Source organism: Haplochromis burtoni, unplaced genomic scaffold (assembly GCF_018398535.1).
Source record: "Haplochromis burtoni strain Fernald_Lab_line unplaced genomic scaffold, NCSU_Asbu1 Contig_449, whole genome shotgun sequence".
NCBI lineage: Eukaryota > Metazoa > Chordata > Actinopteri > Cichliformes > Cichlidae > Haplochromis > Haplochromis burtoni.
This window is the reverse complement of record NW_024582810.1, coordinates 313,845-341,226: the sequence shown is the minus strand read 5'-3', so window position 1 is coordinate 341,226 and position 27,382 is coordinate 313,845. Positions and strand designations below refer to the sequence as shown.

Genomic DNA, 27,382 nt, shown 5'->3' with positions numbered 1-27,382 from the left:
TCGGGGTCTTGTTCGCGAGTGATGGGAGAAGGGAGCCGGAGATCGACAGACGGATTGGGGCTGCAGCTGCAGTAATGCGGACGCTGCACCGGTCCGTCGTGGTGAAGAGGGAGCTGAGTGTAAAAGCGAAGCTCTCAATTTACCGGTCGATCTACGTCCCTACCCTCACCTATGGCCACGAGCTGTGGGTAGTGACCGAAAGAACGAGATCGCGGATACAAGCGGCAGAAATGAGCTTCCTCCGAAGGGTGGCTGGCCTCTCCCTTAGAGATAGGGTGAGAAGTTCGGCCATCCGGGAGGGGCTCAGAGTAGAGCAGCTGCTGCTCCACATCGAAAGGAGCCAGTCTGAGGTGGTTCGGGCATCTGACAAGGATGCCCCCTGGGCGCCTCCTGGGTGAGGTGTTCCAGGCATGTCCCACCGGGAGGAGGCCCCGGGGCAGACCCAGGACACGCTGGAGAGATTATATCTCTCGGCTGGCCTGGGAACGCCTTGGTATTCCCCCGGACTAAGCTGGAGGAGGTGGCTGGGGAGAGGGAGGTCTGGGCCTCTTTGCTTAGGCTGCTGCCCCCGCGACCCGCCCTCGGAAAAGCGGATGACGATGGATGGATGGATGATTATTATAATTAATATATATAATATATAGTATATATATATATAATATATAATATAATATATATATAGTACATACATACACAGTGTTGGGAAGGTTACTTTTAAAATGTATTCCATTACAGAATACAGAATACATGCCCCAAAATGTATTCTGTAACGTATTCCGTTACGTTACTCAATGACAGTAACGTATTCTGAATACTTTGGATTACTTAATATATTATCATGCTTTTTACAACAACGTGAATGTACTATTGCTGTGTGATTTATTACTATTACTGAAGGTCCGCGACTCCGAACTGTAGTAAAGGGACCTCTGACTAATACGGCGGGGTCCCTGTCGGCTCGTAGCCGAAAAATAGCTTTACTTTGTTGTGTGGGTCAACTTTTCTTGCGAGAGACAGAGAGAGGCGTTGAAAGGCTGCTCCAACGGAACTTATTGTTTTCGGAGGAAAACACGAACACGGTGTACAGTCGAGTCTTAATAGCTTACTTACAACTGGGCTCGTCAGGCACTCTTCTTGGCTGCAGTGGTTATTATTGTATTTACATGCTTCCAGCTCCCGTTTTTCCTCGATGACAACTCGTACCTTTCCACTCCCCTTTTTCTCCCTCCTCGCGCTCACAGACCCATAACGTGTATGGCAGTCCATTCTCCCTGCAACACGGACTACACTGCCCATGATGCTACATTCTTTAGAGCTATGCTTGTAGCATTCTGCCTGTTAGCTTAGCACAACAACAACAACAACGAAAAGGCGCTCTCTCACCCAGGAAACACACAGTCGCAGAGAGAGAGAGCGTCGCCCTGTAACCATGGCAACCGTAACGCTGCCGCCTGGAACAACAGAACGTAGCTGTCAAACAAAACCCAAACAGTCCTGACCCGCGACAAATGAAACAGGAAAGTACCGCAGTGTAATCCATTTATTTCAACAAAGTAACTGTATTCTGAATACCACCTTTTTAAACGGTAACTGTAACGGAATACAGTTACTCATATTTTGTATTTTAAATACGTAACGGCGGTACATGTATTCCGTTACTCCCCAACACTGATGTCATTACAAGATGATATATATATATATCTATAATTATATTAGATTGCACCGTTGTATTATATATAATAAACACATACATATATACACGATTTATTTATTATTTTATTGGCATTGGTACATTGGCATTGTTAAAATGTCTTAATGTAATGAAGGACTGTCATTTATATTGTTGGGTTTAGTAGCTATTGCCATAACTTTGATTAATACCACACTTAAATAAGGAGATAGCATTTGGAGAAAATAGCATGTATTGTCACATTTAGACATAAATTTGTGGCTGCTGGACTACAGTGAGGAATGACATTATTGTGCAGAATCCCAAAATGAAGGTAGGAAAACTGCTCTGTCTCAATGTTGGTAGTGGTAGCAGAGCGGAGACAGCAAATGGCCCATAGAGACTTTGGATGAGATGTCCCAGCTCACAAGGAGGCTGCACATTAGATGGCTGGAAGGGCAGAGTGAGATATCACAGGAAACTTAGATGAACTAGGAGCAGATTGGCAGAGAACGCCGGCAGATAGATTATTGTACAATAGTGACAATGCAATTTTGAATGATGTGATTTTGACAGCATGGGGAAACTGAAGTGACTGAAAAGTACGCATATAACCAAGAGAAATGGAAACCACATATGAACAACGATTTCCATTTGATCTGAATATCTCTCTCTTTTTCATGAAAGTGGCCACTTTCATGAGTAATCACATATAAGTTTTTACTATTTCTTTTCCATATGGGTAGTCTCAAAATAAGGAAGGAAATTCCTCCAATTACATTTGGAAAAGGCCCATCTGTTAACTGTAATAAAGTTGTATACAGCACTACCAATACTTTGCAAAGCTGCCGTCAAATCAAATACATAGTCTCTCTGTGTCTGAATAATGAAGCCTGTTCAAAAGTGCCTTAAGACAGGATTCTTTTTAATGGTCAACACTGGGTGAGTCCTCTGGCTGCAAAAAGAAGTTACATTGTTTAGCCTCTGTTTGTCTATGAGAAAATGAGCCTGTTTCACACTTCATGAATGCTTCAGTAAAGCAATTCATATTAGGTTTAAGGCAGGGGTCCCCAATCACAGTCTACGAGGGCTGGTGCCCCTGCAGGTTTTAGATCTCACCCTGGGTCAACACACCTGAATCACATGATTAGTTCATTACCAGGCCTCTGGAGAACTTCAAGACATGTCGAGGAGGTAATTTATCCATTTAAATTAGCTGTGATGGATCAGGGACACATCTAAAACCTGCCGGGACACCGGCCCTCGTGGACTGGAATTGGGGACCCCTGGTTTAAGGTCTCAGCTGTTTACTTCAGGTCTTATTTAATGCAAAATTATGTTCATTTATAAAACATCAGCATGGTGACGAGCGAAATGATCAGTTTGAGGCACAGAAACAGGATTTTGTAAATGTCTATGTCTATGGAAGCTTTTGTTGTTGTTTATACGCTGATCAAAAATTCCTCACTACTTAATCAGTGTATAGTATCAAGTCAGTTAAACTGCTGAATTATTGATCTGGTCCGTTATATAGTGGATGGGTTGTTAATCAGTTACAGCTGCTTTGGTGTTATTAAAATTAACAACAGGTGCACTAGAGGGATAGCAATGCCTCAACCACCAAAGTAGGAATGGTTTTGCTGGTGGAGGCCACTGACATTTTTCCCTTTTCATTTTTTATGACTGTTTTTTTTCACTAGTTTTTTTTTGGCTATGGTCTAGGGCATGAGGTGACACCTGGAGCCTATGTTGCACTGGTAGTCTCCTCCAGGATTGCACATCAATATGTGCCAGTGACAGAAGGTTGGCTGTGCCTCCCAGCACAGTCTCCAGAGCATGGGGGATATTCAAGGAGATAAACAGTTACCCCAGGAGAGCTGGACAGGGCCATAGAAGGTCCTTAATCTATCAGCAGGACCAGTATCTGCTCTTTTATGCAAGGAGGAACTGGACGAGCACTGCCAGAGCTACAAAATGACCTCCAGCAGGCCACTGCTGTGAATGTCTCCAACCAGTCAATTAGAAACTGACTTCATGACGGTGACCCGAGGGCCTGACATCCTCTAGTGCAGTGTTTCCCAACCTTTTGGAGCCACAGCACATATTTCACATTAGAAAAATCACACGGCACACCACCAAACAAAAGTGTTACAAAAAGCATATTGATCATTTTTCCCCACGCACCAGGTGTAGTAGAATTGGCTCGGTTTGTCCGCAGTATACCTTTTTTGTTTTTTTCTAACCACTACTCATGCTAGGGCTTTCATCTGGGTCAAAACTTTCTCCGGGACCCAGGTCAGACTGACTGCTTTCTCTTTTTAAATATTTATCTATTGCTATTACACACTGCGTAGTCTCACAGCATGACTATTATGTAATTTCTTCTTCGTCTTCTTCTCTTTTACTGGCAGTTGGCAACCCATTTAATTAGAGCAAGTAATTGTACTGCCCTTTAGTGGAAGAGAATATAATTGTTCTGCCCGTTACTCACGCTGAGTACTAAACAGGTGGAACCAGATAATCTTCCATGGCACACCATTTGGGAAACTCTGCTCTAGTAGGCCCGATTGGCATTTCGAATACCAGTATTGTCACATCCACCACTGGCACTAGGGATGGCACCGGTTCTGATATAAACGGTAGTAACCAGACTGAAAAGCAGCGCACATTTCGGTGCTTTTTTCCTGAGCTGTGATACACTTTAGATTCTAGCCAATCATTTTACGTTTCCGAGGATAGTAGGCGGGCCCAGGTACGTACGTTCTTTTAGAGCAGAGCTACAGATTAAAAATGTCCAAGGCGAAGCGGTCAAAAGTCTGGCTGTACTTCACAGCAAAATATGCAAACTCAGCAGCAACAAGTGCTTTAAGCTGATACTGTGATACTGTCAAAGGAGGTAACACCTCAAATCCGATGAAACACCTGGCGATGCATAGCGTTTTTTTTAAAAGCCGAGAAATGCGCCGTATTTGATAGCTTGCTGCAAGACCTCACACCGAGCACATCTACTGCGGGTGGGTTGCCTGTTATCGGACCGGAGTTAGCAACATCCCCAAAAACACGAAGAGCAGAGTCCTGGCCCCTAGCCCTGCCAGTGTAGCAGAAATGATGACGGATGATGATGGCAGCAGCAGCTGTTCTTCTCTGCGTGAGTAGCTTAATGTTGTTCGTGTGTAATTTACGTTGAGTAGGCTAACCACGTTATTACATTAGTGCAGGTAAGGTGAACTAGCAAACATCATCATGCGGCTGTCTTCTTGTTTGATGGCAGATACTCCCTTCACGCTGGCCAAAAAGGCTAAAATGACCAAAGAAAAAGTGGAAAACAGTTAAACATGAGAGGTTTTTTGGACAAAGTTTGTGTTTTTTCCATTGTTTAAGCACTGCTTCCAGCCAAGAGTGGTGCCATAAATCCCCTATAGCTGCAGAAAAGGCTAACATTGTTATCTTTTTACAAAAAAACAGCTGAACATGAGAGGTTTTTGGACCAATTTTGTGTTCTCCATTCTTTAAGCACAGTTTAAGCACCGGCACCGTTTCAAAAGTACCAGTTTGGCACCGGTATCGGATAAAACCTAAACGATACCCATCCCTAACTGGCACCATGTGTTTTTCACAGATGAGAGCAGTTTTTCCCTGAGCACATGTGACAGACATGAAAGGGTCTGGAGAAACAGTCGAGAAGATGTAATGCTGCCTGTAACATCGTTCAGCATGACTGGTTTGGTGGTGGGTCGTTGAGGATCTGGGAAGGCATATCTGTGAGGGACAGAGCTCTGCATGCAACAACACCCTGACAGCCAGGTATCAGGATGAAATCCTTGGACACATTGTCAGACCCTTACCTGGTGTAGTGGTTCCTGGTTTACAACAATATCTGGCCTCATTGGACAAGAGACCCAGGCAGATCCTCGAGGACGAAAGAAATGATGCCACTGACTTGCCCCCCCCCCCCCACCACCTGACCTAAATCCAATGGAACACCTCTGGGACATTATGTTTCAGTCCACTTGATGCCTCCAGGTTGCACCTCAAACTGTGCAGTCTGAGCTCAATGGTGTCTTGGTCGCGATTTGAGAGGAAATCCCCGGGACACCATCTATCATTTCATTAGGACCTCCTTTGTCAATCATTCATATGAGCACATGGAGCCCATATAAACTACTGAGCACCATTTTCAGTTGTTGCAAGGAAATTTTGGCAAAATGAACTAGCCTGCTGCATGGTGATGTTTTCAAAATCTTCTTTTAACATTAGCAGTATATTTTCTAATTACATGCATTGATGTGTGTTATTTAGAGTTTAATGTGAAGCTTTTGAATGTTGTAATTGTAGGTACATTGAAGCTGCAAATGCAGTTTGTAATGTTAGAGGAGTAAACCAAATGCTCAGAGTGAAAATGTGCCAGCAGTATGGGACAATAGGTGGTGAATTAATAATGCTATTTATAAATTTAGAAAGCCTGTTTAGTGCAGGTGGGGTTTTAGTGCCATGGTGGAATTTAGTCTCACTTGAGAGCGATGTTGTTGCTGCTAAACTGCAGCTATATTGCGACCCCAAGGCTGATGAGATTAGGGTGGAGCAGAAACTCTGGAGGGTAAGGAAAGGGAGAGATAAAAACAGAAAGAGGTGAGATCCTTAGAGAGCGGGAAAAAATGACCAAGAAAGGCCAGCAAGATGAGAAGGACTCAGTAAAGATGTAAGCAGAGGAAGAACTATTTTTTTCTCTCTCCGTGGGTTATTCCTGTTCGAGCCGACTTACTGCCCTCACACGGTGGCCTTTTCAAGGCCAAACAGAGTTCACTCTGTATCCAGCCTGCTGGTTACCTCCACATACAGCTTTGGGTCGCTGCCTTTTTACTCGGCAGCCTTGGAAAAAAAAACCCATGGATTTATATACCCCGAGAACTCCACTCACCTTTTGTGTTTTCTTTAACCTTTGTGTGTCACTGCTGCTGCCGGTGATAGCGCTTGATTTGTGTCAGTGTGTCAGATTGCCATGTAATTTACCGTGTACATCTGTGGTCTGCAGTTGATAAATTCTGATAACCTCTTGATAAACTGCCCCCCCAAAAAATCACCTAAGGTCCTCGTTCAGAATGGCTGATATACTGCACATGGTGTAAGTTGTTTATTGAACAATTGTGGGAAGCTTAAAGAGGATAAGCGCAGCAAATGCTACATCCGTTTTAATCATAGTATGAGCAGGCCGCTTTGTCATTGAACCTGCCACATGCAACAATCCTATCTCACTGGCAGTGTGTGGAATTACATGAAGATCTTGGTAAATGAACCTTTAGAATGGAATTCTCAAGTAAAACCCAAATATGGTGTAGTTAACCACGTGATGACCCTAAACACAGCCCTGAACACAACCCTGAGCAATCTGAATAAATAATAATAATGGATTGCATTCATATAGCGCTTTTTAAGACACTCAAAGCGCTTTACAATTCCACTATTCATTCACTCTCGCATTCACACACTGGTGGAGGCAAGCTACAGTTGTAGCCACAGCTGCCCTGGGGCAGACTGATAGAAGCGGGGCTGCCACATCGCGCCATCGGCCCCTCTGGCCGATCAATTATTTCAATATATAATTGATGTTTTTATTATATTGTCCTCAAAAGAAATGACAGTCAGTGAGCAAAGACAAAAACATTCTGACAAACTTTAAAGGTAGTAATATGTCCATTTTACCCTTTAGAGTTAGGGTTCATCCTTATCAAAAAGCAGTAAAGGCTCAACAACCAGTTAAAAACAACCCTTATAAACTTAATGTCTTTAGAACACCAGTTAAATTGTTACACTCAGTCCAATTCACTTTACTCAAATAGCAAAACTATAGCTGTGGTGGAAAGTTAAAGGTTGGTGGTGGTTTGGTTTAGGAGGCTTATTGCTTTCCCCCATGCATTCTCCCAATTGCATTCATCATCAAGGTTGCTCATTTTGTCAAAAATCCCATCGTAATACACATGATTAGCCTCAATCTTGCCTCTGCCACATGCCCCTTAACAATAAAAGCTGAAGTGAAATGAACAAAGCCAATTCAACTACAATAACAGAATACTGCTTCTGCATCTGACAGGAGATGCTGCTGATAAGGTGTCCTTAAGAGTCAGTACCTGGACCCTGCTGTAAGACAAAAAGGTGGCTGAAAGGGGTTAGTTTTCCACATGATTGCTGTTGCTGAACTGCTTTATATCCACCCATATTAGCCAATAGCAGTACAAGAAGTAAATGAAATCAAGTAACAGTAACAGATTTTTATAACTTACCAGGAAGTCCTATTTTTTGTCGTCTGTCTGTGCATAAATGAAGTTGACTCATACAGCTCCAGCCACTGCCATTAAACTGGAGACCCCCATTTCTGATTATCAGCCAGAAGACTGAGATTTATGTACCATTTGTTTGTCTGTGGTTTTTCTTTTCTTTTCCATTTGCTGGTTAGATTTAAGCCCTAAACACTGCCTGTAGTTGTCTAACATGTTAGGTTTAACAACAATAACCTCACACATTGGTTTAATCCACATTTAAATGTGAGTCTAGTGCCATTTTTAACAGAGTTTATATGTGACAAGCAGGGAATGAGACGCGTTTGTGTCAGGCTTGTACAACAAACAAAAGAAGAAATGTGTTCTCACCTTTTGAACTGATTGATCCATGCTTTTGTGATGAGAAGTGTGAAACAGCTAAGTGTTCTTTTCCTGTAATTTTAAAATACAGCCGAAATGCTTATAAATGAACATATTATATCTGTTTCTTTAAATCTGCACACACACGGTGCAGTTTGTAGGAGTTATAAAGAACTACAGACACATTTTACTTGTGACTGCTCTGCATTTTGTACATATTGAGACAAATTTAAATCCTCTCTAGTATTTAAAAGACTAAGCTGCAGGATAGGCAGTTTTCTAAACTACAGGTTTTATCCAGCTGCTGTAAAGGAAAAAAGGGAAGTATGGCATTATAGGTCAAGTTCAACTTGTCACCGTATGTAGCTGCTGACACCATGCTACGTCCAGTGGAATAAAAACTTACAAGTCACCACAAAGTCACTGTTATAAATTTGCAGACTGGAGTGGAATATGATGGAAATTGCCACAGAGAAAAGAAAAAACATATAATAGAGGCTGGAAAACTGCTTTTAACTTTGAGAGGTGGGTGTAAGACAATTCTCTGAAGGTTTTACTCACTCATTTGCAGTGTTTCACTGGGGAAAATATGATGTAAAACAGTATTGGAAATGGGTAGCTCAGGAAGAGACAATTTGACTGATTGTTGCATCCCGGCTAAAACTTAAAGCTAAAAGCAACTGAAACTGTGCCTCAGGTGTTTTTTAATTTAGAGAAGTAGAAAAGATTTTGGGCCTGGAAAATGACTTTACAAGTGGATTGTTTGCCATTAAAAATTTCCCTCTAAAAGCAACAAGCTGGCACTTTACGGTGTCTTACGTTAAGGTAGGCTAACAGAGCCCTGTTGCAAATCTACAGTTAACAGACATGAAGTTCATTTGTATTTGTCCCACAACTCTAAGCTATGACTGCGAGAGTCTTTCGTTATGTTAAACCTTCTTGAAATGAGCTGAACAGACATGGCCTGTAAATGGTAAATGGCCTGTATTTATATAGCGTTTTACTAGTCCCTAAGGACCCCAAAGCGCTTTACATATCCAGTCATCCACCCATTCACACACACATGAACGCAAGCTACATTGTAGCCACAGCCACCCTGGGGCGCACTGACAGAGGCGAGGCTGCCGGACACTGGTGCCACCGGGCCCTCTGACCACCACCAGTAGGCAACGGGTGAAGTGTCTTGTCCAAGGACACAACGACCGAGACTGTCCAAGCCAGGGCTCGAACCGGCAACCTTCCGATTACAAGGCGAACTCCCAACTCTTGAGCCACGATCGCCCCGACGTGCACATTGAACTAATGATGAGCTTGTAATTGCACTGAATTCATTACTGCTTATTTAAAACCTTTCACACCATCCCTGGCTACAGTAATTTATTTACAGTACATATCTGAGCAGATCCCATTTCCCTTCTGTCTGAATTAAGGATGAGTTACAAAGCTCTTTTGTGCTTCTCAGTGGTGAAGTCAAGATTTGGCATGCAGTGAACATCAGTACAGGGATGTTTTATCTGTTTTCATCAAAAGGAAGCAAAATCCTGCCAACATAAAGTTTCCTTTTATGTTTTATCTCCAGGAATATTTTCAGTATTCTTTATTAAAAAATGCAACAGCATGTTTTCCTTACAGTGAACTGAAGCCCCAGTGTGTGTGTGTGTTTGATGTTACTGTGGAAACATGCTAATCATCGCATCTGGGTTCGTCTCATCTGTGGTCTGGCGATTAGTTGAGAACTGCGAGGCTGCAGAGGTGCTGTAATCTGAGGATTAGCAGCAGACAGTGAGGGATTACACAGATTGCAGCTGATTACAGGGGAGATTATCTGTGCTGTTACAAAGTGGAGATGGACTGGGATTACCTCCCAGTTTACGTCTATTTAAATAAAACCCTAAATAAAAAACAAAAGGATGTAGTTGTTATATGTAATTACAATTACTTTCAGGAAAAGACAGTGGGTTCTTTTTCCTTTCTTTTCTTGTTTTTCCTGTAATTAGCAGTTAATCCGTGGTGCTTTTTTCCATGTTAGGGAGAGGTCAGTGAACGTGTCAGAGCCGGAGTCTCTGGAGCTGACAGTTTCCAACCTGAAGCCGGAGGAGAGCTACAGCTTCAGAGTTGTCGCTTATAACGATGTTGGGCCAGGAGAGAGCTCCGCCCCCCTCAAGATCACCACAAAACCTGATCGTAAGACACAAACACTCCATCACACACAAACAGACACGCTCAGTCATCTGTATAAAACTTCTTTTTCTTTTTGCACATTATTTCATATTTTGGGTCAGACTACAGTTGAGCTCAGTGAGGCAGACTGTCAAGACCAACATCAAGCTATGGAGTTCTCTGTTAGCCAATAGCAGAAGGAGAAAATAGGTAGAAAGACCCAGACTTAATGTGATGCATGGATGGATCCATGGCTGTTGTTGGTTCCTTACACCTCTTTTCTCGTGATCTCACTCAGGTGGAAAACAAGGAATGTCTGGCCCAGATGTGGCCCACATTTGGCCTTGAATAATGTCCAAGTTATATAGGCCAGATGTTACTATAGCAGGCTCACTCAGCAGGTTGTCTAAGCTATTGTAAATCGAAATGTCACATCATTAAAAATGCATCTGATTTTCCGGTCAGTATATTATCTTTTTTTTTCTTAAGACATTAAACCTGTCTATGCTTAAATTTAGTGATACTGGAGTGAAATAGGCCTTTATTGTAAAATGATACCTAGCTATCCTCTTGACTCTCATGGAAATCAGATCATTCTGTCCCTGCAGTAAAGGTAACACATGTCTAAAAGTAGCAGCACTGGTAACAGAAGTGTTTGTGTGTGCCTTCAGTCCAAGTTCCCAGCAAGGTGGAGTCTCTCCGAGCGTTGGCTCTTTCTCCAACCTCCGTTCAGGTTAGCTGGGAGCCACCCAGCTTTCCGAACGGCCCCATCCTGGGCTACAGGCTGCTGTGGACCGAGAGCCCGTCGGGCAAGGAGCAGGTGAGCTCCATCACCAATGGATTATGATGCTTTAGATAGTCTGAGTCATTGTTTTGGAGTTCATTTGACCTTATTCGGTTGTTTGTTGAATGTAATCAATACTCTGTGTTTGTGTTCAGAGTGTGGAGGTGAATGGACAAAACTATAAGATGGAGGGACTCAACAAGTTCACAGAGTACACAGTTCGAGTTTTGGGCATCAATCGCTATGGACCAGGGACTGCCTCAGATGCCGTCAGTGTCACCACCCAATCAGATGGTGAGCTGTGTCTTAACATTTCCTCATTTATTCAGTGTGGAAAATCACATGTATCAGGAAATGAAACATGACATGACCATGTTATAACAGAAGGAAAGTCACAGGGGCTTTTTCTCTGTCACTGAAATTCCACCGGTCTTCAGTATCCCATTATCCACTCTTTCATCTTCTTTTCTCAGTTTTGATAGTAACCTTAACATCCACTCACTCACCAGTGAACAGCACTTGTGTTGTATGAATCTCATTTGGGTATGCAAAGAGGTAAAACTTCTTTATAAAGCAGTAGATATAGTTCTGTGCACATCTTGTCCACTATTTCCCACAGTGGTCTTCAGGAAAACTTCTCCAGAATTCTCCAGGCCTTTTGTTCCATTATCTGGAAAAAAAATATGCCAAACTATTTCATAATGATCTGGGCTCTGGGAAGGCCAATATATGATGGATCAGATACTTTTACCCTGGTTTTGCATGGGGGTTCAAAATCTGATGGTACTTTTCTGCATTCATAATTTAATACATTTTGATAAGATCTGCAAAACCACTGGATGGAAGGCATCCCCAAACCGTGACAGAGCCTCCACTGTGTTTTACAGGTTGTTAGAATGGCTTCTTGACAGCCACCCATTCAGTGAAACTTTTTCAGATTTCAGATAAATCTCAGATTTTTTTTTCCTATTTCTTAACGACATCACTTTCAGATCCTGTTCATCTGGTGTAGATAAGCAACCTTTTCCTTTGCTCTTTACTCTTCTCATTGCCTCAGATTTTGTAAGGATGCAGTGCACAGCATGCTGAAATATGCCAACTTTTACCAACAACTTTTGAACTGTTGTGCAAGAACACTTTGAGAAAATACAAGAAAGTCTGGCATCTTGAATACAAACTATAATGAAACGAGAGGTGACCAAAGATTCTAACTTAACCCTCACCGTTAATACATCTCTGGAAAATTGGTGGACAAAATTGGAGGGTTAAAATAGCAGCTCACTGTCTTCTTTGGGTTGTGCTGTATATATATACTATTTGGCTAGACTGATTAAACACAGTACAGTAATAAATACAGAACTTCTTGAAAGAATTGTCAGCGTCATACAGTAACAAAAAGAAAAGCTAATTTATTATATTTACAGGATCTATTGCTTCTATTCCTTCCAGCCACGTCCACTGTTAATTTCTAACAGCAGCACAACAATGACACACTGGAGCACAGGCCTTTTTTTTTAAGTTGCCCACAATAGGCTGTTAAAAATCCACTCTCTCTGAAATACCAAGGACATGATCTCAATGGAAGCTGTCACTGTGGTTATTGAAGAAAGTATTGATTTTGGTGGATGTTCAAGAGTGAACTTAACCCATCCAGTTTAAAAGAATCTGAAGAGGATTTTTATTTTATTTTTTGCAAGCTGGGACTTGTTATAAAACGAGTGTTTTCATTTTGTTGATGTCTTATCTCAGTCTGAGGCAGTCCACGCTGAAAATTCTTCCGCTCAGGCCATACATCGCCCGTGCAACATGCATTTTATTCAGCTGGGTCCTCAAAAGTCTGAAATACAAATTTGCACAAAGTACATTTTTATGATCAATAAATTGTCTTAAATTTTGTTTCGATGGGTTATGAATATATTTAGTCACATAACCATAACCACCACATTTAGCTCACACAAAGTGACTACATCTTTAATGTCATGCTGTTTTTGAAACAATCTAGACTCTGATCCCGATTCTAACGACTATATCAGCGAAAGATAACCAGACCTCATTTTAAGACACAGTAGTTTCACTTTTCAGACCCTGAAGCAACATCCAAATTATAAAGTACAGCTTGTTAGTACTGGGTTGGACCGCCTTTTTCCTTCATTCTTCATGGCACAGATTCAACAGAGTGCTAGAAATATTCCTCAGACATGAACATGACGAACAGTTGCAGCAGATTTGAATCTCTTTATTCACTACATCTCAGAGGTGCTCTATTAGATTGGGATCTGGTGATTGCAGATGCCATTTGAGTACAGTGTCGTGTTCAAGAAACCAATTTGAGATGATTTGAATACATGATTAATATGTTATTAATATCCTTAACCACAAGGAGTCCAGAATATTAAAGAGTGACTTGTGCAGTCTGACTGGTTTGAACTGGTCCTAGTTTCAAGCAGCACTTCAACTTAGATCTGAAAACTGCTGGGCGAGGTGGTGTCTATTACCTGGCACTGTGTATATGTGTGTGAGAGAAAGACACAGAGAGAAGAGCCAATAGCAACACAGTCTTTAGCCCTTCTCATAGACAGCCCCCCCTTCTTGCTGTCAGGAGTTTCATTAGGAGACTCGGGGGTCTTTAATTAAGTAGGCAGAAGAAGGAGCAGCTTCATTTAAACCTCCTTTTAGCTTGACACATTAAATGGAGTCCACACACACACACACACACACACTTTCTCTTTCACATGGTTCAGTATTAAAGTTCATCATGTGTGGCGCAGAAAAGAGGAAGAAACGAGGAAGTTCATAAGTCATGAAAATACTCAGAGAAAACGTAGGAAAAGAAATAGATTCAAGAAACTTATACTTGCATGCACTAGTTTTAGTGACCAGCTAATCACCTTTACTCGCTGATTGTTTGACAAAATCCTCATATCTCAAATCTTATTTTAATGTTACCACATAAAAATCCAAGAGCCTTAGCCTTGACGTATTCTTTACAATCACTGATTTGATTAATTTGACCTTTCACTGCCCACTACAGACACAGGGAGTGAAATGTCAGTAGGTGACACTGGGAGCCTAATATGTTATCACAGTTACTATTAAAGAGTTTGTGGCCTACAAATAGTGGACACTTGGCTAGATAAATACATCAGACTAGACGTTCTCAGGGTGAAAAGGGATTGTTCAGTGTGGATTGTTCACTTGGTAGACATAAGAAAAATTGGACTATTACAAAGTACTCAGCATAGGTTTAGGCATGTCCACATCTAGTTGCCCTCAGAAAGACTAGTCACTTAAACTAATATTTTTTTTTATTGTACATCAGTTGATGTCAACTTTGGGTTTAAGCAACCTCAAGCATTTAGAGATGTAGACAAAATCAAGACCAGCTGCTGGAATTCAAGCTGAGGATGAGGATGGAGAAAAAGGCGATTGAAGTGACTTTGAGTCTGACATTGTTGTTGGTGCCACACATGCTGGATTGAGGATTTCAGTAACTGCTGATCTGTTGGGATTTTCCTACACAGCCATCACTACGGTTTAGAGAGAATGGTCCGAATAATGAGAACATTTCCAGTTAGTGGTGACTGTCTGAGTGAAAACGCCTTGTTGGTATGAGAGGCCAAAGGAGAATAGCCAGACTGCTTCGAGCAGAAGTGAAGTTAATAGTAACAGAGATAACCGCTCATTACAACTAAGGTATACACAAGAGCATTTCTAAACGCACAACACATCAAACCTCAAAGCAGAACTACACAAGATTAGACTGGGTGCCATTTCTGTATAAGAACAGGAAAATGATGCTATAGTTCACACCGATTCACCAAAAATGATAAATAGTAGAGTCCAAAAAGGTTGCCTGGTCTGATGTGACACTCTGACCCTAGCATGGGATCAGAATTTGGCACCAATAACATGGAAGCCTAAATCTATCCTGCCATGTATCAGCACTTTAGGCTGCTGGTGAATGTGTAATGGTGTTTGGGAATATGTTCATCATGTTAATCCCTTTATGACCACAGTGTACTCATCAGCTTGATAACATGCCATGTAGCAAAGGTCGCATAATGTCAAACTAGTTTCTATTTGGTTTTACTTACGGGAATTCACAGTCACCAGTCCAATAGAGCACCTTTGAGGTGTGGTGCGACCAAAGTTTCACTTCATGGATATGCAGCCGGAAAATCTGCAGAAACAATGTGATGCTTTCATGTGTGTACCATGAAAAATTAATGCAGGTCCAAAGCCATCAGGGGGTCTAATCTGGCACTAGCAAGGTTTCTCAGTGAAGTATCTGTCAAGTATATACGCACCTTTTGGCCTGAAGAAAGGGAATACATTATTAGCTTGAGGTCCAGTAATTAGCCCTCGTGGGTATGATTGTTTAAATTGTAATGGACTCACTGGCATGTAAGCACTCGACTTATGCTTATCCAACCAAAGTTGGATATTGCATAAGCTGTGTGGACATTTCCCTCCAAGAAAAAATGCTGCTGGTGCTAGCACTGCTAATATTAGCCACACTCTGCAAACAAATCTGACATCTGATGATTGTCACACATTTTAACTGCATTTAAATGATAATTTCATTACTGAAAATCAATTTCAAATGGTTCTAAAATATAGTTCTGAAGGGGTCTTGAATGAGGTTTCAGAAGTCCTAGTTTCACTCTGGCTCCCTATACTCTCCTGCTATTATTCCTAGCTTTTGCATGGTAGGACAGTGTGCTTTACATTTTCTACACAGACTGAGTCCTTTAATATCAATGCAACATTCAGCCTCTGATGGGTGTGCTGAGAGGGACGCTGTGATTAATAAACTTCCACAGAGGCAGAGAGAACGGAGGCGTGTGTCCAGCTGCAGTCACACCATAAAAATGATCTGAAATAACACAAACACACACTTGCAGATGCAGAGCGGCTGTATTGTGAATCTTCCGGCTGCGTCTCGATGATAACGGTGACTTGTGGGCTAATTGAATTTACAATAAAACTGATTCATAGACACACGTTGGAAGACACACACACACACAGACATAAATAGCGAGCAGCTGAATCAACAGATAAGCCGTTGACAGTTAATCAGGCATCTGATTGGACAGTTCACTCAAACCAATGTTGCACTTTTGCTGGACACAAAAACGCATCTGCTGCTTTTTCTAGAAGTCTGTCAACTCTCTCTTCTATTATTCATTCATCTCTTCTTCTTCTTCACCACCATCCTCTCTTTTGTGTTCCATTTATTCTGGTGTTTTTCAGTGCTTTTGGTCTCTCTGTGAGTCAGTTAGCAAGATTACACAAGAACTTTGGAGCCAAATTTCATGAAACTTCGGGAGGTGGAGCTCCTCCAGTTTGTGTTTGTCTTCCTATTTCATCCATTCATTTTTTCTTGTCTTTGTTTGATCTCTTTTTAGCTTTCTCTTCTTTGTTTGATTATTTTTCTTTCCTTTGCATCTTCCTCTTCATCTTTTTTTGTGCTTTCATGTACTAAAACCAAGTTTTTTCCTCTCTAAACTTAAAAGCTCTTATGTTTCATTCTTTTTCATCTTCTGATCTTCATGCTTACTCTTTCATTTTCTTCCCAATATCTTCTTTTTTGTATTTTTTCTTCATCTTTCATCATCATCCCATTTTTCCCCTGTGACCATCATGTTCACTTTGCCCCCCCCCCCTCCCTTTGTTTGTATTTATATGTTTTACTTTTGCCTTTGTTATTTTTTGTAGCTTTTTCTTCTTCACCTTCTTTGCTTCTTCTGGTTTCGTTTTTTTAGGAAATAAACCAAATTTTTAACAAATAAAGGTTTAGAAGGACTTAAGCAGTCATGTTAAAAACGTTCGATCTCAGTATGTGAACTATCTTACTATAGCCACAAAACCATGAGAAGATTATCTTTTTCTTCCAATCTCTGTAGTATTCTTCTCTGTCCTTCGTCACTACATTCATGAATCCTCTCTCTGTTCTTCCTGTTTTCCTCGTGCGTGTCACTTCCACCAAAACAGAAAATAGAAATAAATCAAATCTAACTTTCTAAAGCTCTGTTTGTTATGTGTAATTTTCAGACCTTTTACATTATCGCAGCCATAACAATGTAAAAGTAGCATTAAAAATTAAACTTTTTTTTACGTTAAATATTAATAGCGTTCCTATTCATGCATGTACATGTGTAGTTGTCATTTTGCAGGAGCATAGATTTGTTTGCATATTCAGGACTGAACCAGCATGTTACATTTTAAAGTTTAAAGTCATGTTTGAATGTACAACCAGAAAGACACTTTTTCTCCATAGCAGCTTCCTTTTTCATTAATAAATAATATCATTAGAGCTATTGTTGTATTTTCGTATTGATTTATATGTTGCATTGTTTGTTTTCCTGACATTTTCCTTTCCTTTACATTTGTCTCTGCAGTACCCAGCGCTCCTCCACAAAACATCACCTTAGAGGTCGTCCTGTCCAGGGTGAGTTTAAATACCCATATTTTTATTCCCTCTTCTCTCTGCTCACATCCGTACACTGCAACAACATCCACATCATAATCTGCTCCATTCGTGGTGGTATTACCAGTAAAATCCAACGTTATCCCCTTGAACAGAAAGACTCTTTCACCTTTTACGATCTGAGCTTACAGACTTTAACATCACTGCCTGACTTTCCAGGTTCTGTCTCCCTTGAAGTGACTGATGGCTGCTTATTCTGACCCACATCTAAACAGTGACACAGCCATCAGTCAGCAGTCGCTCTCTAGTGATCTGGCCTCATTTTACTGATTGATGGGATCCTAGAATGTGCATAAATAAATGTCTTTCTGCATTTTTCCCAACTCATTTATGTTTCCTCTGTTGACTGTCCAAGCTGCTCATGTGATTTATGTGTTGAAAAATATTTACATGCTCTAATTCACACATAGTCAATACAGAAATCGACATTTTATGTCACAAAAAATGAGTGACAACCCCTCTGTGCCCACCAACAGATCAGACAGCCGGTTCAAGGGTTGTAGACATGAAGTGAAGGAGCTTTTCTAACTTCTTTAACCCTGTGAGACCTACAGTGCTGTGCAAAAGTCTTGAATCAGCCTTCATTTCTTGATATTTTTCTAGGAAGATAGTAAATAGCTGCAGTGATATACTGAAATGTGTGCAAATGTAAATGGCAATATAGTGCACTGCTCAAATAAATGAAGTAACAGTGATCAGAGTTTGGTATTAAGCCAGTAAAACTTGTGAGATATTGATCTGGTCAGTTAAGTAACAGAAGGGTTTGTTAATCAGTCTCAACTGCTTTCATTTGAATGAAATTAACAATACATGCAGTACAGGAACAACAATAAGAAGCTATGCATTGTTTTGGACTTGGCTAGGGTCAGTGCCACTATTGTTACCAGGTGATACATGAACCCTACAGAGATCACACAGGTAGTCCAACTCCTCTAGGATGGTACACCAATACATGTAATTGCCAGAAGGTTTGCCACAATAACACAAAGAAAACAGAGAAAACCCCAACAAACATACTCCCTTATGAGCAAGCGCTTTGGTGACAGTGGGAAGGAAAAACTCCCTTTTAACAGGAAGGAACCTCCAAAAGCACCAAGCTGAGGGAGGTGCAACCATTTGCCATAAATTAATATTTAAGGCTAAAAGTAATTTCTAATATTTGCGTGTTGCAATTTGCAAGATCAAAAGTCTTATATTAATTTGGTCAATCTCAAATTCAAGATTATCCTCTTAGGTATGTCCAGACAGCTTCCAGGATGGCTGCTCTGTAGGTTCACTAAAGACCTCAAACCTGGACAGATAGGAAACATCAACTTTGGTTTCAAGCTGGATGCATTTCATGTTGATGATTCATTTTGATGATGAGCAGCTACAGCCAGCAGTTTTGAATGGAAGCATCAACAGTTTTCAAACCCAAAGGCAGTTCTACTGCCGTTTCTACTGACTTCTAATCTTAAGTCCAGCAGTGCCTTAGGAAAGAACAGTCAGAGGAAACAATATGAACTATGGTATGTGCCAGTGTGCCATCCTGTGCTGCCTCAGGATACATTGAAAATGCATAGAAAGGCTGTTGTCTTGACTTTGTCTCAGGAGAAGCCCACAGTGTAGGGTTTTGAAGAGCTTTTATTTAAAAGTATACTTCTCAAATATAACAGAAAATGTGTCTGGTAGCAGACATTCGGGGAAAAAAGCAAAATGTAGCAAGGATCATCCCTGTTTAAAGAAAATTACTCAAAGGAAAAATAACTTGGAAAGCATGTTATTTTTAACACTAAATGGCCTGTATTTGTATAGCGCTTTTCTAGTCCCTAAGGACCCCAAAGCGTTTTACACAACCAGTCATCCACCCATTCACACACACATTGGTGATGGCAAGCTACATTGTAGCCACAGCCACCCTGGGGCGCACTGACAGAGGCGAGGCTGCCGGACACTGGCGCCACCGGGCCCTCTGACCACCACCAGTAGGCAACGGGTGAAGTGTCTTGCCCAAGGACACAACGACCGAGACTGTCCAAGCCGGGGCTCGAACCGGCAACCTTCCGATTACAAGGCAAACTCCCAACTCTTGAGCCACGATCGCCCTCTAGTCACTGCCTCAATTCATATTGAGTGGTACTAAATATGAGTTTAAACTGAATTAATTCCTGAACTGCATAAAATCAGCAGGAGGTGGCTGGAATGGATGGTGGGTGTACAAAGTACTCAAGTTTTACACCAGCAGCTAGAGTTCATGGGCTGACTGCTGTCTGTGGTTTAATCATTAAAGCTTTGGTTGAAGCTTTAAATTTAAATAAACATCTTGAGTCAATGTGCACTTTTATTTATTAAAATACACTGCCAACCTTCTGAAACTATATTATATTATATTATATTATATTATATTATATTAATGGTTATTTAGTTTTGCTGTTACTTTGCTAGTAATGTTTGATCCAGTAGAACTGCCATTATCAAATCAAATCAAATCAAAATCAAATCACTTTTATTGTCACATCACATGTGCAGGTACATTACCAACAGATTATCCATTAGCATTGGGTGTGTGATATGCTACCAACATGGCATACAGACCAGGTATTATCCAGTTTCAAAATATTACCATTTTACTGTCAGACTTTAAAAAACATTTTAAAAAATTAGGTAAAGTTTAATGAATTGTTAATTTTTAATTTGTTACACTTAAGGTGTTGTGACAGTGTTTAAAACAATATTATAATAATGTTTGAACAAACAGGATAAGCATTCATTTTTGGACTCAGTTTTGTACAGGAGAATATTTAAATCCTAATGTCTTTCTTAGATATTGGTATTCAAGTCTAAAACCTAAAAGCAAACGCTTCTAAGCACAGTATGAACTGCTGTCCCCGGTCAATAAACTTCCAGGTTTCCCTGTTCTTGCCCCACTGACTTCCTGCTGCAGACTTTGCACCTTTTTAAAAGATTGCAGTCTTCTTTCATTGTCCTGTGTGATGGCACTAACACAACAAAGTATATTTTTGAGTATGTTTGTGAAAATGTTTGGCAGTAACACTGTTTCTAAATTATCCCCAAGATCTTTTATCAGTTGTGGTTTTATATTAGACGATACAATCATGATATTTAACAATACATAGAGATACATCTATGACTTGGAAGTAGTGGCAAATAATATTATCTGACAAGTTTGCCCAAAACCATAGAATCAACAGCTCCCCAGCAGCCAAAGGCACAACAGCTTGGTTACAGCCACAGGATCCATTTAAGTAGTCCTGTGAAGGTTTTCACAGTTTCTCCTGCCTCTTCTCTGTTTTTAATACCTTGGTCAGGTATTTGAATATAGAGAAGTGGTGGAGATGTAAGTTTGAATAAACTTACCACCTTCTTTCACTCTGTTTCATCAGATGTTTGTGTGATCAGGTTATTTCATGTTACTCAGAAAGCAGCAGTGGAAAAGAAAATCATGAATGTTTCCGTTGGCTGTGTGAGCGACTTATAATTTATGTCCATACAAATGGAAGTTCAGACAGTCTGTGGAGAGTTGACCTCATTTAGTTTCTGTCCGCTTATTTTTCTGCATGTGATTGATATTTCTCTGACGATTGGCTCTTAGGTCAAGGCTGATTGATTGGCGATGTCAGAGGTGTTTGATGGCTGAAAGCCTTAGGATACATGTATAACAAAGAGCAATATGGGTGTCTGTTGTTGAAAGATGAATGCCAAACATACTGGAGCTGGAGGTGGCGCTGCCTCCACACCCTGACCTCAACTTGCACTTAGACAAAGAGAAGAACAAAAAACATTTTACATAGGGGCAAAATAATTAGAGATTACTGTTACTGTTATTGGTTGTTCTAACAGTATCAGTGGAAGCAGCAGTGGTACTGAAGAGAAAAGAAAAGTCACATTTCAAGTAAGATTCTCGGGGTTAGTTGAAAATGTTTTTGCTACCAAATGCTGACTTTCTGGTAAACATTACAAATTTCAGACACATCAAAGGCAATTGAAAAGATCTGCTTAAGCTGATTGTCCTCTAAACAGATGTTCTCCATGCAGCAGACATTATGAATTCGGTGAAAGTTGTGTAAGATGATCATCAGTCAGTACCACCACTGAGGACATCAAATTTATATTGTCAACATAGCGAAGTGTGATTTTTTTTCTTTTTTTCAGCGTGATGAGATGAGAGAAAGCGTCAGTGCACAGTTTGTTTCTGTAGATTTCAGCACTTTCTCAGTTTGTCATCCTTCATGATACTGAGATCAGGGTTGTGGCCAAACTCTGAAACTTTGAAAGGAAACTCAGTGAAGTGACTGCAGTATCTGTATGGTAGCTTTTATAAAAGCTGTTTGATTTCTCTAGATAATAACACAGCGCGTCAATGCTACCTTTATCAAGGATCAAAGATTTCTTTATCTATCACATTTTTTACATTTAGCAGTGATCATGTAAACATCAAGCAAACTTATATAAACAGACAATATATTAAAAAAACCCCACTGAGATTTAAAAGTCTGGAATAAAATAACAACATCAAAAATAATGCAAGTTATTTAAAAGATCAGTGAGTTTATACCAAACACATTTAAAATATTTGAATAAATAAACCTTTATTTTCTAAACATTATAGCTTCATGATTGCTACATACTTTGACAACACACCCTGTTAGCCGAGTGTGTATGTTAGCATTTTTATAGAAGGAAAGGAAACAGGTTGTTTCTTTGAATTGCAGCACACACTATGTGATTGTTCATGAAAATAACTGCTTTTAAAAGAATAATTTGAATGTGTCGTCTTCTTTTTTCTGGTAATTTTCCATTTTAGCAATTTAGCATGTGCTAAAATAAAAACAATCCATTACTGGAGTGTAATAGGGGAGCTTTGTACTGGTGTGCTGCTGCACAGGTGATGTTGAGTATGTAGTTTATATGGGTGGTGTGGGTCAAAAAATGTCCATGTGATTCCCAGGATCATAGGTCTCCCAGGAGAAAGCTGGATTGCAACAAGATGATTGCAGCTTCACCTGTCAGTGGTTTTAATACAGCTGATTGGTGTATTTTGCAGTGGACTTTTTAATGCAATCAGCCAACTCACACTCACTATGGGAATGTACAGCGCTTATACTGGCTTTGACCTCATTACTCCCAACATCAGAACACTATGCTCAGCACAGCACAACACTGCAGGGAGTGGGGAGTGACAGCAGTAATTTGCATGATTGCATTAGATGTTTGCTGAAGTGACAGTATCATATGTAGATGAAGAACCTGCTCAAGTCGACTGCCTGAACTGGTTTGCAGGCTTTGCTTTATTCCGTAGGCTGCCTTCCCAAATCATTTTCACAGGAGGCTCAAAGATGTGAAAGTTGAAGTATAACAGTGACTTAAAAAGGAATTTTTCTGCTTATTCTCATTTTCTGTCACACATATACTGCCTCACTAGGGATGTTCATGTTAGGCATGGCCAAAGTTTCAAAGAATGAGGTCAGTGGAAGTGCGAATAAACCCGATGAGCCAGAAGATTCCGTTACAGACAGTTTTTTTCTATTATTTTCTCCCCATGATGTCACAGAGAACATATATCCTTATATGGTCATCTCAAACAAAAAGTCCCACCCACCTGCAGTTCATATGTCTTCTCAAAGAGGAGATGCCAGCCTGAAGAAAGCTGGCCAAAAGAGCGAGAGAAGTCCAAATAATCTTATCTTAAACAGTGAATGACACAAAGATGCTCACGCTAGAAGAGGTGAAGGTTAAAAAATTAAACTGGAGCAGAAAAGATCCACTTCAGATCAAAGACATGTGAGCTTTAATGATTCTGATGCAACAAAAACATGTTAACTACTCTAAGCTGAATTTGGTTGATCATAAATAAGCATCGACACAGAAATGTGTTTCACAGTGAAATATTTAAAAACTAAATATAAATTATAAACTTCTGCAGTGACCAAATCACTCCTTAATTGTGTGTCTCACAAACATACACACACAAACAGCTATCCAGAGTGTGTCTGTGTGTATGTGAGTCCTGCCTCAGTCAGTTTCTCTGTAGCGTGTTGCTGAAGGAAAAAAATGTGAATCTTTCCGATCTTGTCAAGTTTCTGCTGTCAAACCAACTTTTCAGACAAATCTGACATTTCCTCAACTTTCCTCCAGTCAGTGGAGCGTTACTGCTAGTGTGTGTGAGTGTGTGTTGTTGAATGCTTGGCTGAACACACAGCACAGAGTTTACAGTATGTCAGGCTGTGGGGCTTTTACCCAGAATTCTCTGGAGAGTCCATCTAGGGTCACTCTGTGTATATGTATGGCTGTCAGACTGAGGATCAGGAGTGGATTTTGGTCAGAATCAGCTCATACTACAAACTTTTAGCTCTGTTGGTTCACAATTTCGTCAAAAAAGGTTCCTGCTGAAGCAGTTTAACCTCCTAGTGAGTCTCCACAGGAATGTTAGTCTGGAGACTTTAGAGACTTGTCTAAATATTAATTAAAGGAAATAGCAGTGAGGAGTCCAACTGAGCTCAATACAAGATGTTAATTTAACTTTTTAGGGGATGAAATTGGGTTTTTCAGAGTTCTTTATGAAATTTCACTTCTTAATTTTGACAGTTTGTCATGATTCGGCTGTGTGGCAGGCAGGAATTGGACCCAAACGCAAACTAAACTAAATGTAAATAAGGAACAAAATACACAACACACTAAGAATACTGGGCCAACATGGCCCAGGACCATGCCACAGTTGACAAAACAAGAAAGTTAACATCCTCGTTAGGGAGTTGCCTAAGGCCTCTCAATCTCCGTCCACATGTATTCTTGTATAAATATTTTAACTCTGTCGTATTTCCACAAAAACCTGGAAATAATCAGTAAAAATCTTAAGATTCGGGAACATTTAAAAACAAAAGAAGATGTCATGTACAGTCAACGAGAAATATTTACTGTATTTAAACTGAGCCAAATCAATGGCCATGACAACCTTTACATCTTTGTACTAAAGGACAGATTTATAGCTTTGTATTAATGCTTCAGGTGATACTTGATTGACTCATCAGAGACCTGTTCTACTAAATCAGCCTGCAGCTATAACTGTGTTAATGTTAGAAATATGAAATGTGATCAAAAACTTCTGAGAATAAGCTAAAAATCCAAACCTTTCTCACATTAAAATATGGCTGATATCTCATTCATGATCATTTCCCCATAACATCTGGACTGTTTTCAGCACAGCTGCTGCTTTTAAATTTCTCACTGGAAGTCCTCTTACTTCCTTTGTCCCCGTGCCCCTATGATCGGTGCTGGGTCTCCTCCAGTGATCCTTCAGCTTAATTTTCAATTTTCAAGAAGTGGACAAAGTTGCAGGGAATCAAACATAGAAAGGGTACCAGGTGGTAAGCAAAGATTGTGACGCACTGCTTTCAGGTTTAGAAACTGTGGACTCCTCAACTGAGAACTGCTAAAAAACTGCTTGGTCCTGCGTCTGGGTCACACATTGTGTAAATAGCACTGCAACCTCCTTACGACTAGGAAAGATTTGGAGACTGATTGCAAAAAGCTGCAAGGGAGGCCCATTGTGTCCGAACAGCTTTGCATAAAATTAGTGTGTAATTTCTAACCAAAGGCAGATTGCGAACACGTTTCACTCAGTCTGCGTCAGTCTACTGATGAATGACTTAACTCAGCTGTTTGCCTTCTGAGTATATTCGTACATAGAAGCAAGGTGTTATTTTGCAGTTAAATTGCCACCTTTCAGCAACTACATGACTTTTCTTCTTTCTAGAGGAATTTCTGCTTCAGATATGTGAGGTTCTGTCTAGAATATAAATATTTAATATGGCAAGTACTCTGTGTATGGAGAAGACTTGCAACAGATGGAAGCAGATTTGTAATTTTTATAGATTTATCAGATTGTACATGAATGCCAGTACATAATGCAATAAAACTGACTTGACAATAGTAACTCACTGCAAGTGGTTGGAGTCTTATTTTTGTCATACCATGATCCCCAACAGCTGGTTTTGCTAGTGAGACTGTGGCATTAGCAAGAGACCCAGCACTGAATTACTACTGGATATCCTAACCAAGAAATCCCAGTTGATTCTATGTCATAAGTTTGTGGTTATGGTGAAAGTTGTGGACATATGAGTTAAGTAGTTGAAAAAGGAATTCAAGGGAGCAACCTATCAGCTCCCCGTGGTCTGGAAATGTCTGAGAAAATGACCTTGAAGGATTGACTGTCCACATTAGAGTAAGGCTTGTTTGTTTCATGTGCCTGAAACTCACACCTCAAATGTCTGATTAAGTTCAATTCTGATATCAGAAGCAAAAGTGTCAGAAGTTTAATAGTTATTCCTAACAAAAGAGTCTTTTTTATAGCAAATAATGGCTTAACTGAAATTTCTAAAGCAGACAGACAAAAGTGAAAAGAATCAGAAGCTCAAGCTTTGTTCTCTGGGAAAGAGAAAAAACACGTTCGCCACAGATACAGATTTTAATAAATAGAGAAAAATTCACAAAGACTTCATTCAGCTTGTATTCTAGAATTGTAGTTCAGAAATGCCAGCAGACCACAAGTACATGATGGCAAAAAGCTTTTCTTGTCTAAGTGACCAAGATCCTTACATTCTTACTTTTTGGTGGTAACAAAAGTAAGAATGTAAGCAGATGGATACAAGAGAGAGAATCATACTCATTCTAGTAAATCCCTGAACATTTTATTTTTCTATTTAAGTTCTTAACTGTGCGATCCATGAATGGCAGCATAGTGGTGGAATAATTGGCACCAAAACCTCATAGAAAAAAGTTCCTGCGTTCATATCCGCTGGCTGGTTGGGGCCTTTCTGCAGGTTCTCCTAGTATCTGCAGCACTTGGTCCTGCTGCTTACTCCCACAGTCCAAAGATGATTGGAGTTGATTGGTTAATCCATATAGGGCGATTTTATGTGGAGTGGCTCTATGTGTGAATGTGAACAGTCTTGTGTTAGCCCTGTGATATTCTGATAAAATGTCCATTGTGTACCTCAGCTATTGTGCTATGGCAGCTAGGATAGGCGCCAGCACCCCAACCTCCACCTTCATCCCCCCATAACGTTGGCCCTAGCTGGAACTAAGTTAGCAGCAGCACATGTAGCATGAAAAGACTGAAACCCACACAGTTGTTATTACATTAATACCCTGAGATTAGGTTTCAGTTAGATGTCTGTGATTGGTTTATCTGAAAAAAGTGATTATTATTTCAATGAAGTTCCCCCCCCCCCCCCCCCAAAGACAGCTATTGTACCAATATGTCACTGAAAAAAACAATGCCTTCTGTGTTTTCATGCAATCCCAGACTCTTTAGATCATCCCTCTGCTGGGATCACACCATCTGTTGTAGTTGTCTTTGTTTCAAAAGATACTTCTTTATGAGTCAGATGGCTCCCTGATGACACTGCGTGATAGAAGCAAAACAACAGTGCTTAAAGCTTTTGCACAGTTCTCTATATATTATGAATGGCAGAGCCTCCTCGTGGTGTCTCTATTTCTGTTTTTTTAACCTTTCTTTTAGTCAACTTTAGCAACGTTTGGCCCTTGTCAGAGCAGCTGGGTTTCAGGCACAATTCAAAATTGCTTTTAAACCTTAAATCTGGATGAGGTCTGTAATGGAGAATCACAGCAGTTCCTTTTTTGGC

General features: G+C 40.4%; 1 protein-coding gene across 1 annotated transcript in view; it reads left to right on the top strand.

The window, feature by feature from the left end:
• The window catches only part of dcc (DCC netrin 1 receptor), a gene marked incomplete at its 5' end in the record, with an annotated part of 257,227 nt that overhangs the window by 113,692 nt on the left and 116,153 nt on the right, over positions 1-27,382 (top strand). The window contains 4 exons of the mRNA XM_014341226.2: positions 10,334-10,488; positions 11,136-11,284; positions 11,404-11,542; positions 17,650-17,699. Coding sequence (XP_014196712.2) covers positions 10,334-10,488; positions 11,136-11,284; positions 11,404-11,542; positions 17,650-17,699 — 493 coding nt within the window. The remainder of the gene's footprint in view (positions 1-10,333; positions 10,489-11,135; positions 11,285-11,403; positions 11,543-17,649; positions 17,700-27,382) is intronic.